Source organism: Xenopus tropicalis, chromosome 8 (genome assembly GCF_000004195.4).
Source record: "Xenopus tropicalis strain Nigerian chromosome 8, UCB_Xtro_10.0, whole genome shotgun sequence".
NCBI classification, from domain to species: Eukaryota; Metazoa; Chordata; class Amphibia; order Anura; family Pipidae; genus Xenopus; species Xenopus tropicalis.
In genome coordinates, this window is record NC_030684.2 from 126,049,355 (window position 1) to 126,063,279 (window position 13,925).

At 41.3% G+C, this 13,925-nt stretch overlaps 2 protein-coding genes across 3 annotated transcripts; both read left to right on the forward strand.

Moving 5' to 3' along the window:
* Window positions 1-2,501: 2,501 nt before the first annotated feature.
* LOC101730495 (C-reactive protein) lies at window positions 2,502-13,344 on the forward strand. Of its 2 annotated transcripts, none has more exons than XM_031891193.1 (3): window positions 2,502-2,583; window positions 11,757-11,815; window positions 11,925-13,344. In XM_031891193.1, exons 2-3 carry the CDS (start codon window positions 11,761-11,763, stop codon window positions 12,635-12,637), a joined length of 768 nt encoding a protein of 255 aa, XP_031747053.1. In that variant the 5' UTR covers window positions 2,502-2,583; window positions 11,757-11,760; the 3' UTR covers window positions 12,638-13,344. The 2 variants fall into 2 exon arrangements, with proteins under 2 accessions (XP_031747053.1, XP_004917389.1); XM_004917332.4 differs by lacking the exon at window positions 2,502-2,583 and adding an exon at window positions 10,207-10,327.
* LOC496764 (uncharacterized loc496764) lies at window positions 2,534-6,632 on the forward strand. Its single transcript, NM_001011309.1, has 3 exons — window positions 2,534-2,583; window positions 5,021-5,079; window positions 5,599-6,632. The coding sequence occupies exons 2-3, from the start codon at window positions 5,025-5,027 to the stop codon at window positions 6,273-6,275; spliced, it is 732 nt and encodes a 243-aa protein (NP_001011309.1). The 5' UTR covers window positions 2,534-2,583; window positions 5,021-5,024; the 3' UTR covers window positions 6,276-6,632.
* Window positions 13,345-13,925: the final 581 nt, after the last annotated feature.

A 13,925-nucleotide genomic window follows, 5' to 3' on the forward strand; every position in this document is an offset into this window, starting at 1 on the left:
ATAATCACTGGGGGGGGGGGGGTGCCTGATAATTTGGCACCCCATAGTGAATTAACCTTTCCTTTTCTTTTAACACTGTGTCAAAACTTGCACAAAAGCAAAACAGTTAGCGACTCTTCAAAAGTGCTTTTTTACTGTTTGAAAGTGTGCAAGAATTTCCTATATGTTATTAATATTACTGAGCTGCCCTGAGTTTTATTACATAAATATCCAATAATATGAGTGAGTTCTCTTCCTGCATTGTTCTTATTGATTGATTGTAGGGCATCAGTCTGGCCAGGTATCCAGGTATAAGGTATGATTCTGCCATGTATGCAATTATCTGGTTATTTAGTTGAAATTATATTGGAATTTTAGGAATTGTGTGTCATCTTGACTCACAAGTAATTGTCCTATCCTTGGTCTGTTTTATTTTGTATATGAAATAGCCTACCTACTGTAGGTATCCAGTGTCGGACTGGCCCACCAGGTTACCAAGAAAACTCCCGGAGGGCCCAGATGTCAGTGGACCCTCCTGCTCCTGACTATTTGCATTGTATGAATACCCCATGGTCATTACTCAATTCTATATGAGAATAAACAGAAGAAATGGAGGAAAGGATAGGTAATAGTATGTAAAAAGAAGTAATAAAGAGACTAAAGAAAGTGAGTGAATAGAGAAGGGGAGAGTGGGCCTAAGGTCTAAGGGTTTTCTGGTGGGCCCTTGGCACCCCAGTCTGACACTGAGTGTTTTGTAGAGAATTGCTATAGATTTTTCTAAATATATATTGTAAAGAGCGGAGTAAAAAAAGTGCAAACATATATATTTTAGGTATATTACAGCCGGCCAACATACGCGGGCAATTATTTAGAGCCACAGTGGCACAAAAGACCATTCCCTCAAGCAATTTCTTTACGGATAACTACTGGTAGGTTTGGCAAGTTAACTTCTATAATTAGAGATGGTGAAGGCTGGGTATTGTGCGCCAGTTTGGGTGCTGGACTACAGAAGGAATTGCAGTGAAATACACCCAGATCAGGTAAAATAAGGAGTTGGGGAGATTTATGTGTTGCTATAAAGTTGTGTTGATTAAATGTTGGTGGCATTTTTAAAGTTGGGGTAGAGCTCTTCTAAAATGCGGGCATATTATTAGGCCAACTTCCCAGAAGCTCCAATAATGCACAGTATTTGGATAACACCCCCTGTACCCAGCACTGTAGTTAGCGATACATACACATGTTATATTTTGTAATAGTTGCTAGTATATTTGTCAGGGACTTCCAACCTGCAGGCCATCAGGTTTTGTTTAACAGCAACTCCCAGGATCCTACCAAACCCTGCTGGTAGCCCAACAACAACCAAAAGCCTGCATGTTAGATGTTTAATTTATGTAATCCCCCCCCCCCCACCCAGAGGGTGGCCCTTTCTGACTTCATTAATATACCATTTTGAGCACATTCACATTCCTAATATCACATGCAAACAGAGCCACCATCAGAAAACCAATAAGCCTTGGGACATAATAAAAAGTATACATTGTGACCCTTTCTTGACACACCCTTGTAGAAGTGGGTTACACTCACTCTTTTCTGGCAATGAGCAGACCTCAAAAACTCTTTGCATATGAAAGATTCTGGGAACTGGGATTTTAGCGCAGTGCCGCCACCTAGTGGGCAGTGAGGAGCACACCTCAGGGGGATCCCACTAGGAAAATAATCACACACAGTTTAGAGTAAAGATAAACTTTATATAAAAGTGAAAAATGCAATGGGTCTCTAATCAAATCCTGCACTGGAGACACTTGGGGACCTATCTGTCTCTCTTGCAGTTAATATACACTGACTGTCTAATTAGCACAGTCCTTTTGTAAACACAGTCCCTCAACTCTGGGTGGGATTAATAATGCACAGTTCAGTTAAATACAGAATGTCCCTTCCCAAGAGCTCTTATACCCCAGGTAGCTATATTTTCTCAAAGTACCGTTCCATGGTAGCAGCTCCCACGTAGCAGGTACATGAACAACACCTGTCCTCACACAGGGCCCCACACTTTTAGCCTTGCCAGTATCCTCCCTTTGGTGGCTCACTCACCGGGGGGCGCTCACAGGCAGACTGATCTCCTATACAGTCTCTATCACACTGGTTCTGGTTGGACCTTGAGTTGGGGCTCTCTTATAACCTGCTGGCCCTACCCTGGGTTTTGGCTCCAAAGCCCGTAACCTGGGCTTCTCTAATCCCATACAACATTTTCATCAGGCAGCTCAAGGATGACGGAACCCTCTGTGTCTCCCATATGACTGGTCTGCTTCAAGATGGAGCAGGTTTTAGTGCAACTCACAGCAACATTCTTTCTTTTCAACATTGTCTATTTAGGCTGACGCAACTTTAAACTCATGATTTCTGGGAGATGTAGTTGTTCCATCACTACTTTTCTAATATAAGTGTTGGATACAGACTACAAATCCCACAATTCCCATAAGTAGGGAGCCCGGAGTATATAAGGAGGAGCCTGTGTTACCGTAAGCAGAACTCTGGGATTCCAACAAGGATACGGCCATTCCTTCCCTGCTCACCATACAGGAGCCATACTCACTAATATACCAGGTAAATAGAGCTTTCCTGTTCATTTCTATCTGTTTATTGGGCTGATAATTTGGATTTAGGTTGGAAAGTTCATGATACAGTATTCATGCAATTCATACTATTCAATTTGTATTTGTTATTTGGAGGATGCTGGGATTTATTGTCCTCTACTCAGGGCCGGAACTAGGGGTAGGTAGATGAGGCACCGGCCTAGGGAGCAACGGTGGTTGTTTCACCTACCCCTAGTTCCGGGCCTTTTCCCCCACCGTATCACCCCCCTCCATTGGCCCCAGCAACCCACCCCCATGTTACTTATGCAGCTGTATCTGGATTTAGCCTTAAATACAGTTATAGAATTTTATTCCTGTGCTGTAGAAAAGCAAGTCACATCATGTACAGTATGGTGTCAGCTGTTATAAAGAGCATTCCCCTAAGTTATCTTACTGTAAAAGTTTAATTAAATCTCTGGAGATCTGATGGTTGGATGCTCATACTGTATACACAGGAAGAGGAGCGTAACTACAGATGAAGCAGATCCTGTGGTTGCAGGGGGGGGGGGCAGGAGTGTAGGGGGACCAGTAAAGCCTTACTTAATGAGCAATTTCAATAAATCTTGGTAGAACAGTTCAAAATATCAATGTTTTGTGGCCGTAAATTGAATTTGCTGTGGGGCATAGTAACATGTAGTTACACCACTTAGATTGTAAGCTCTACGGGGCAGGGACTTCCTTCCTACTGTGTCTCATACCACATGGCACTTACTCCCTGTGTATTTATACTTATTTCTTGTATTTATTATAACACTTGCCCTCCCTGTGTGTAATTGTGTATATTGTAAGATTGTACAGTGCTGTGTACCCTTGTGGCACTTTATAAATAAAGTTATACATACAAACACCATTGCACCATCTAATGATGGAACCCAAATCACAAGCTCTCTCAATACCCAGCATTATAAACTGAAGGGGATGCTCACTCAAATATGGTGCATAATGAAATATAATTCCTTTACAATCACTGTAGATATTTATACACAGTGGAAAGTTGCTTATAATTTCACCTTTTTGTTTATTCTTTGGGTGGCTATTGCCTTTAAAGATCCCTAGTAGTTAGGGGAAGGTATAAGACTTAGAAGTGCCTGCTGAACAGTTTATGCTGCATGCAGGAGAAGAATAAACATATAGGGAATAATGTCCCGTCTGTAATAAGAGAATCACTGGGGAGCTCTGTGGAGGCACCAAGTTGGCAAATTGCCCCTAAGCCACTATTGCACCAAGAAAGTGTGAGACGGAAAATGTGTGAATTATTTTGGCTTTTGTAAAGGGATATTGTCATCAGGATAATAATGTGTTGGGGTGATATTTATACTTTAGTAAAAGTTCTAGTCACATTTTACTTCGGACCTGCAGACTGAAAGCACACACTTCTGTAGTAGCTGGGCCAAAAACATAGATCAGAATCTAAATTGTGCACTATTTGGTAGGCCCATGTCCACCTTCTTCCATCCAAATGAACCACTCACAATAGCACATGAAACAGAGCAGGCCATTGGCAGAAATAGATATATCTGGCTCTCAAATACACAATACAATCTGGGTATATTGGCAACAGATCCAATGCTGGCTCCATGTCTGCTTTTACCAACCGTGCCCCATGGCCCACATCCAATGCCCTGTCAAAGGAAGTGTACGAGTCTGAGCTAAGTTCTAGGTCAATGTCATCAACCTTGTAATTGGCAGACTCCTCAACCGCACTTCATATGTTCCCCTCCTGTTCTTCCTGCCACTTCAATCTCTGCTGCCCGGCTAGACCGCACCACCCATCTTCCACACATGTCTAGTAAGGTCAGGGACCTTTCCTCACTTCCTTATTGGTTATTTGTGTCCCTGCTGGATCTGGGGCTGATTTCCCTACAGTCATGCCTTGTTAACCCTCTATCCACCAACCTTAGGTATCTTGCCCTCTTTCTGCAGGTTATCCCCAGTGCCTCTCCTTCTACACTTTTTGTTTCATGATTTAAGTCTCCGAAATGCCACTTTCCAGCCAATGAAATGGACACACACCACCACACACTTGAGATATGATGTGACAAGTTCAGTGATACAACCATTAATGGCTAATGCAGCTGCCACTCTCATTATGACATTAGGAGGAAAATGTAATAAATTTTGCACCATGTCTAGTGTCCCAGCACAACCAATCAGATATTTGCTTTCACTCACGTGACCAGTAGTTCCTTTCCACTTTATAGGTGCTCAGCATTCTTCCTTTATTGGTTCAATGCTCTTTGCAGTATTGTGTTTATGAGCAGCTTTCCACCTAGTAAAAAGCTAATTAACCACATCCACTAGATCTTAAGACCTTGCAAACTGTCTTTTAATATACATCATAACTACAACTACATTTGCACATTAAATAATCAATTCATGGTTTAAAAGTGAAACTTTTTTTTATTTAGGAACATGGAGATGCGAGTCCTGTGGCTTTTGCTCTTTGCCGGATCCATGGCACAAGAAGGTAAATAAAGAAGAGCAAATCCTCCCAGTTAAGTCTATGCACATACAGAATTATAGGGCTTATTATAATCACTGGGCACTATAATAAGTGCAGAATGTATAGGCCTCATTTTGCATGATCGGCTTAATTTTTTACACCCGATTCCTGAGTTGCCCCAAACAGTGAATGTACACGTAGGTACTTACTTGCTTAATGCTTTCCTTTCAATCATTATTTAACTTCATTTCAGGTTTTGGAAGTTAAACTGTTACCTGGTTGCTGGAGACCTTCTTACCCTAGCAACAAGGCAGTGACAATAATAACAATGACAATGTTACCTTAGAATAAATCTGCTTTGGCAAGACTTGAACACTGAAATCTTAGTGAGAAAGGGAAAATAAAACTTTGTCAGCCTCATACAGTACATGAACATTACTCCTAGTTGCCTTTTGCTGGTTATTCACCTTTTGGCTGTAAGATTTCTAACTGTATTTTCTTGTTTTTTTCCCTTTTTTTCCACAAAACATTCCTTCTCTCTAGACATGGATAGAAATGTCTTCCTCTTCCCCAGTAGATCTGTTGCTGATTATGTGGTTCTGACACCAATGGTGACTGGGCCATTACTTAAACTCACCGTTTGCTTGAGGAGCTACATAGAAGGCGGAAGATATGCCCTTCTTACTGTGGACCCCCGAGAGTCACGGATCCGTAATACGTTTGTTATTTTACAGGACATATCCTATTATCCTCAACCACAGCTATTTACTTCCAGCATCTATATAAACAATACACAGGTACCCATTAGAGCAAAGGCAGATCCTCTGGGCTGGATACACAGGTGTGTGACCTGGGACTCTAACACTGGGGTTCTACAGCTTTGGGTTAATGGGAAAGTCTCCCCTCGCACTGTATTGAAGAAAGGTTTTTCTATTGATCTCCAGGATGGTATTTCCCTGGGTCAGATTCGGAGATATTATGGGTGGGATCCTGAGACTTCTTTTAAAGGGGAAATAACTGATGTCCATATGTGGAATGAGGTTTTGCCTCCTGATAACATATGGCAGGTTCTGCTAAATAATAGGGATTTCAATGGGAATGTCATTAGCTGGAGGTCTCTGAACTACACTATTAATGGGGATGTGACTGTCCAACCCAAACTCCAGTGTAGATATGGCAGTGAGTCTGGCAGCTCACACAGTCAGTGCTCTATGGAGTAATGGGATTGATAAAACCGGTAGAACAATGGCTTTCTAGCTAATGATTGTTTCAAGGGGAACTGTGTCTTTTTAGACGTTGATGATGTTCAGGAAGAGGAAACCTCTGGTCCATCTGGGTGGGTGGAGACTGTATAAATCCAGCTGTTAGCTATTAGTGCTACAACCATTTTTACAATGTCTCCCAGCATCTTCTTTTATAATAAATAAATATAACTCTGAGCAACATTTCAACTTTATACATTCATTTAGCAATTTTCGATGACTTTTTAGGTTAACACTATATTGTATCTGTACAATGCCATGATATATGGTACCAATATACTCATTTACCAATAAAACAGCATTAAATGAAAGCTATGAGTGCAGTGAGCAGTGATTTATTTACCTTGCTACACACAAGCTGCCAGTGTCTCTCTCCCTTAGCAACCAGGCAGCAGGTTGGAAGTCAGAATGAAGATGCATTGATATGGCCTCGAGAAGAGAACACTAAGACATACAAATCCCCAACAATGTAACTAAAAGCTCCTCGTGGGTGTAGGGTTTTTCGCAGGGAATATTGACCCCCCCCCCCCAACAACAACCGGAAAGGGCTGTTCCTTCAGAACTATATTTAGTACAGGTTGGCATAGTTTTATATCTTTATATTTATGTGTTCGTACAGGCTTATATAAATGCAGGATGTTGTCCCTGATGGGGAGAATTCCATTGACTGTCTCATTTGGCCGCTCTCACTATTTACAGGAGCTGCATGATTCAGGATTATTACAGCAAGTTATGGAGTAAAATGTTGCAAGGCCATTTTTTATTCACCGCCACTGATTGTTACACCGTCTTTATAAATGTGCCCCCTAGGGTAACACCAGCAATAGAAGCCAGGGGGAAACCAAGCAAGAGAGAAAGTATACATTAAAGGGAAAGTCCATCTTTAGGGCTCTGGCACATGGGGAGATTAGTCGCCCGCGACAAAACTCTTCCCCTGCGATCCCACCGGCGACACTGCAAGTCGCCGGTGGGATGGCACACGCGGCGGCGCGATCGCCGAAAAAGACTTGCGAGGCTTTTTCGGCGATTTGCGCAAAATTGCGCCGCCGCGTGTGCCATCCCACCGGCGACTTGCAGTGTTGCCGGTGGGATGGCAGGGGAAGGCAACTCGGGGAGATTAGTCACCCGCGAACAGGGAGTTTTGTCGCGGGCAACTAATCTCCCCGTGTGCCAGAGCCCTTAGACTACAGAGTAATGTAAGAAAAAGTCTTTCGTTTGCTCAGATCTAGTAACCCATAGCAACCAATCAGATGCTTGTTTTCAAACAATGCTACCTACTGGTTGGTTGCTATGAGTTACTAGATAAGTAGCAAACTTAAGACCATTTATTAGATTACTCCCTAAGTAAGTTACACTATAGAGGGACCTATTTAAAGGTCTCCTATGCTTTGACATTGCAGTGGTCGTCCTGGGGCACCTTCATACCAACTACTGAAAATAATATTCAGAAACTAATACTGATACTGATTGGTTGCTCTGGGCAATATCGCCGGTGATATTTATCTCCAGTGTTAGTATCCTGTAATAGAACTGCCTTCCAATCAAACTATCCCCACTTGGTCAGTTTTTAAAAAGATTTATTTCCAGGTAAAGAAAGTGAGAAACAGGGACCAGGGTCAGCAACAGGAAGGCACAGGGGAAACTTAGGGGCCTAATGGCAGAAGGGGGCCCAAGAGGGACAAAGGCCTGATTGTTTGCACCAAAAGGTTTTTTTGCATGATAAAGGTTTCCACTTCAGCCCCTGGTATTTTTCATTTGTGAGCCAAAAAATGTAATCTATAAAAGCTGACAGGAATGGATGTCTAATATAATAGCCAGAACACTGCTTCCTCCTTTACAGCTCTCTAATCTCTTACCAGTCAGTAACCAATCAGTGGCCAATAAACTGAACAGTTATATCCCCTGTGCCCCCCCTCCCCCCTCTAGTTGCTGACTGGCTAACAGGTTAGAGAGCTGCAAAGGAGGAAGTTGTGTTCTGGCTATTATGTTGGACCTTTATAGGTGACATTTTTGGCTAACTACCCATATTAGAAACGTTATTTATCTTACTTTAATGGAAATTGTCATCCTTTCGTGTTAATCCCTTAACAGTCTGTTTTAATTTGTTGTGTCTGGTCATGCGAATCCTTCCCTGTCTTGGTAAATGTATGGAATATACTAATAATGCAGCTCTGACTGTAACAGGAAGTAGTGTGGGAGTAAAAGGCAGAACTCTGCCCATTCATTGGCTGATGGGGCCTAGCATGTATGTGTGCCTTGGCTTGTTTGTGTGCACTGTGAATCCTATGATCCCAGGGGGCGGCCCTTCATTCTTATAATGGCAGTTTTCTATTTAGGATTACCCAATGGCACATACTACGAAAAAAGTGTATTTTTATGAAGCAGGGTTTAGATGAAGCAGGGTTTTACATATGAGCTGTTTATGCAATATATTTTTATAGAGAATTTTGTCACTAGTTCATATTAGTTTTTAGTCGTTAAACCCCATTTGCTTTTTCTATTCCATAGAGCGGAATTTAATAATTGGATAGGAAAACCATAAAGATCCTGAGTTTTAATGTCCCTGTAAAATTCCCATAGCAGCCTGAGTAGAACTAAGAATATGAAAACCTCCAGTGAATAGAGATGAGCAATTTTTTTCCGCCAGGGATGGATTTGCAGCGAATTTCCGCAATTTGCCATTGGCGAATTCATTGCACGTCAGTAAAAGACACGGTTGCCTCAAAATAGGCGAGGTTTTGACAAATGGGCACGGTTGCGGCAAAATAAGCCGCGACACCCACGTTTTGCGAATTTCTTACTGTTTCGCGAATTTTTCAAGGAAGCAAAACGGGACAGATTCGCTCATCACTACCAGTGAAACATTTACAGAGACAAGAGTAAAGAATGAAAGAAACTAAATAAGAGAAAAGCTTTAAAATATACAAATAGAGAAAAAAATAAATCATAATTTCATAACAAACAGTGGGAAAAAACAATGACAACCAAGTATTTGCCTTTAAAGGGCAACTATTGGTGGAATATTGCTGGAATGTTATACTCTTTTTCCAAAAATGTGCCCCCCACATCCCTACACTGCCCATACCATACGGTGGCCCACAGGGCTCAGCTCCTTAGGAGTGGGTAGCGGGGCAATGACTAAACAACATATAGACACTTCCTTGTACACGTTTACATGGGGCCCATCAAGCCTGACCCAAAAGATTAGTGTTTTTGCTCAAATGGAGACACTTGGAACCCAAAGATTTTCTTTTTCTTTGTCATTTAAATTAGGATAATTGGGTATTTGCACTTTCCATCATTAGACACAGCCAGAAGGGACCATTACATTCCTTGACAGCCACTCTCAGTATCAAACAGAGATTGCCAGGAATTGTATCCCTGGAGGCCTAGAAGTTGGACATCCCTAGTTTATGTATTGCCCCCAGACCCTTTTTGACTTCACTTTTGAGTCCAGTTACCTTACTGGTCAGCCCAGTCCATAGACACAACATGTTATTTAACATCCATATACAGACTGAACCGCCATCAAAAACTTGATAGGCCTTAAGGGGCTCCACACAAAAATGACGTCTGGGAGCTCATGGGATATCATGTTTCTGGTTCTGAATGTAGTGACCTTACTGATCAGCCTTCCAGATACAGCATACAAATAAATATCCATTTATACGGATAGAGCCGCCAACAGGAAACTGAGGGGCACCAAACAAGGATGGGATGTGGGACTTCCTGGGATATCATAACAGACTTTATCAATGGGCCACAAACATGAAGGAACCCTTTGTACGTTTGACAACTCCATCCATAAACTAAAGATTTATGGGAGATGTAGTTGTTCCATCATTCATTTTCTATTTCAAGTGTTGGATACAGACTACAAATCCCACAATTCCTACAAAGTATATAAGGAGGAGCCTGTGTTACCGTAAGCAGAACTCTGGGATCCCAACAAGGATACGGCCATTCCTTCCCTGCTCACCATACAGGAGCCATACTCACTAATATACCAGGTAAATAGAGATTTCCTGTTCATTTCTGTCTATTGGGCTGATAGGTTGTTGTTGGAAATTCAGTGATAGAGTATTAATGTAATGCCATTATTCAGCCTAGCACAGCAGGACTGCAACTTTCCTTTCCTTTGTGTTGTTTTCTTTAGTGTTTCTTATATTTATATCACCAGATGTGGCTGAACATCTCCCATTATGCTTTTGCTTTAAATTGTAATTTGGTCGTTTAGAGAATTCTGGGATTTGTAGTCCTGCAACACTGCTTTATAGCACCCCACCCCATGTCTAATAACTATGTTATTTATGCAACTGTACTTTTGAACCTTAAATACATTAATATTATGCTTAATATATGGATATATTTCATGGTTGTAACTAGAGGAGCGGCCTGTTTGAGAAATGGCCCCTAAAAAACACCAGCAAACAGTTCCCTGAGTGATATGGCAAAAAGTCACATGGCCGACAGTCAGACGTAAGCAGAAAACAAAGGAGCCTTTACCAGAGAGTGCTCTTTAGCAGAGCTGTATTACCAGCTGATGGAACATATGGATAGCGGCTCCTATACATGTTATCAGGGGCCTTCCCCTCTTTTCTGTTCCTCTTCAGTAACAATTGGAGGTGTAAAGGTTGGACACCCCTACTCTGTACAATAAAACAACAACAAAATATATAAATACAGGTATCGGACCCCTTATCCGGAAACCCGTTATCCAGAAAGCTCCGAATTACGGAAAGCCCGTCTCCCATAGACTCCATTATAAGCAAATAATTCAGAATTTTAAGACTGATTTCCTTTTTTTATGTAGAAATAAAACAGAACCTTGTAATTGATCCCAACTAAGATATAAATAATCCTTATTGGATGCAAAACAATCCTATTGGGTTTAATTAATGTTTTATTAATTTTTTAGTAGACTTAAGGTATGGAGATCCAAATTATGGAAAGACCCCTTATCCGGAATACCCTTGGTCCCGAGCATTCTGGATAATGGGTCCTATACCTGTATATATATATATATATATATATATATATATATATATGATGTTGATTTGAAAAAACACCTCTACATTTTCTGTAAGACCTGTGAGTGCGGAATCTCTCTACAGCTACTCCATCTATTATTTTGGGACTGCACCCAGGCTCCCTTGGACCTACTTATACATGAGTGCCTGTCTTCTTGCAACATAATATATATATATATATATATAGGAATGTTGCTCATCCTATAATGGGAGACAATGGGAGCAGCCATCTTGTTCTAAAGAGTCAACTAGAAGAATCTCATCACAATGAGAATGATCCCAGACTCTCGGGTGGAATGTACCAACTGGGGATTGTTATGTTGTTGCCTTCAGAGGAGAACCTTTGTGGCTTTGAAACAGTGATATCAAATTGTATGATTGAATTCATTCACAAATGGTTCTTATTTAGGAACATGGAGATGCGAGTCGTTTGGCTTTTGCTCTTTGCCGGATCCATGGCACAAGAAGGTAAATAAAGAACAACAAATCCTTCCAGCTGGAGTTTCCTGGTTGTTGGTTTATTTCTAACTGTATTTTCTTGATTTTTTCTCTTCAAATTCTTCTCTCCCCCCACTAGACATGGATAGAAATGTCTTCCTCTTCCCCAGAAGATCTGCCGCTGATTATGTGGTTCTGACACCAATGGTGACTGGGCCGTTACACAATCTCACCGTTTGCTTGAGGAGCTACACAGGAGGTGGAGGAAAATACGCCCTTCTCACTGTGGGCACACTAGAGTCCCGGCTCCGTAACATGTTTTTTATTTTACAGGATGCAGTAGATTATAATCCACAAAACTATTATTCCAATATTGCTATAAATAGTGTATCAGTATCCTTTCAAACAATGGCACATCCTCTGGGCTGGATACACAGGTGTGTGACCTGGGACTCTAACACTGGGGTTCTACAGCTTTGGGTTAATGGGAAAGTCTCCCCTCGCACAGCACTGCAGAAAGGCTTTTCTATTGATCTACAGGATGGCTTTTCACTGGGTCAGATACTTAAGAATCCTGATTTTAGGTGGAATCAAATGCAGAATATGAGGAATGAGTGGAATTCACAATTTTCCTTTCAAGGGGAAATAACCGATGTCCATATGTGGAATGAGGTTTTGCCTCCTGAGACCATATGGCAGGTTCTGCTAAATAATCGGTATATCAATGGGAATGTCATTAGCTGGAGGTCTCTGAACTACACTATTAATGGGGATGTGACTGTCCAACCCAAACTCCAGTGTAGATATGGCAGTGAGTCTGGCAGCTCACGCCATCAGTGCTCTATGGAGTAATGGATTAATAGGACGGATAAAACAGGTAGAACTATGGCTTTCCAAATATAATTGTTTTAAGGGGAACAGGATACTAATATGATTTATTGTTTTTGTGAAGAAGGGGCTAATATACTGTCAGACAAGACAAACAAGACAAGAGAAGAGGAGGCCCCTGGCCCATCTGGTATATGTGGGTGGGGGCTGTATAAATCAGATGTCCAACCAGCCGCCCTCTAGCTGTTTTTCAAAATATTCCTCCCATATCCCACAAACAACTCAATAGCTGGAGACCAGCCAGATATAGGTTCTTAATATATCCAACATTTGCTATACAATATAATTTATCTCTTGTATTATAATCTGTGTTGTCACCTTTTGATTGGGAGGTCCCCATGGTACATGACTTTCCTTCCCTAACCTTAAACCAACCCTAATGTCAGGGCCTCAGTATTTGTAGCTTTGCATTCAAACTCTGCCATAATGAGGGTTTCTCCTGCCCTCCATACACACAGAGCCAAAGCCAGGACCCCAGCACAAACAGGCAACACTGCTACCCTCAATTTAGTTTCACCTATATATCTACCACTCTGGGCAGCTATTGGGCAACCAATACTGACCCTGTTATTTCATTCAATGGCCATTTAGTCAACAATACAGGGACCTGTTATCCAAAACGCTCGGGGTCTTTCTGTAATGTGGATCAAGATGCCTTAAATCTACTAGAAAATCATTCAAAGCTTAATTAAACCCAATAGGATTGTTTTGCCACCAATAATAACTAATTATATTTTAGTTATGATCAAGTACAAGGAACCGTTTCATTATTACAGGGAAAAAAGAAATGATTTTTAAAAATGAGAATTAATATTAAAATTGAATCTATGGGAGATGGCCTTCCCATACTTTAGAGCTTTCTGGATAACAGGTTTCTGGATAATGGATCCCATAGCTGTATGAGTTGGTCCTTTCCATTATTTCATTTAAAGATGGCTTTTTTCACTCCATTTCTACTTTTTTATCAATTCCGTGGTTTTTTTTTTACCAATTATATCTAATTTTTTTTTTCTTAATGCAAGCATATTTATGTGTTTGTCTGCTACTGGACACTTGGATTTGTTCAAGTATTTTCTATGAGTGTTGCAGAGAGATGCTCCCTTGTAGCCAAGGGATAGATGAGGTGCCTAGTTGGGCTGGTGACTAAGGGGAATTTACCAGTTTAGATGCCATATGTTCTCAGGCTGTGCCGTGTATATGTGCCAATGGGGTGAGGGCATGGGGAATATTGTACAATGTATATATGCTGCAC

What these genes read in the sequence shown, in the direction of transcription:
- LOC496764 (NM_001011309.1), top strand. Translation starts at nt 5,025, where the DNA reads ATGGAGATGCGAGTCCTGTGGCTTTTGCTCTTTGCCGGATCCATGGCA. An exon ending in CGGATCCATGGCACAAGAAG is followed by an intron (nt 5,080 to 5,598) that starts GTAAATAAAGAA and finishes CCTTCTCTCTAG; the next exon opens with ACATGGATAGAAATGTCTTC.
- LOC101730495 (XM_031891193.1), top strand. Translation starts at nt 11,761, where the DNA reads ATGGAGATGCGAGTCGTTTGGCTTTTGCTCTTTGCCGGATCCATGGCA. An exon ending in CGGATCCATGGCACAAGAAG is followed by an intron (nt 11,816 to 11,924) that starts GTAAATAAAGAA and finishes TCCCCCCACTAG; the next exon opens with ACATGGATAGAAATGTCTTC.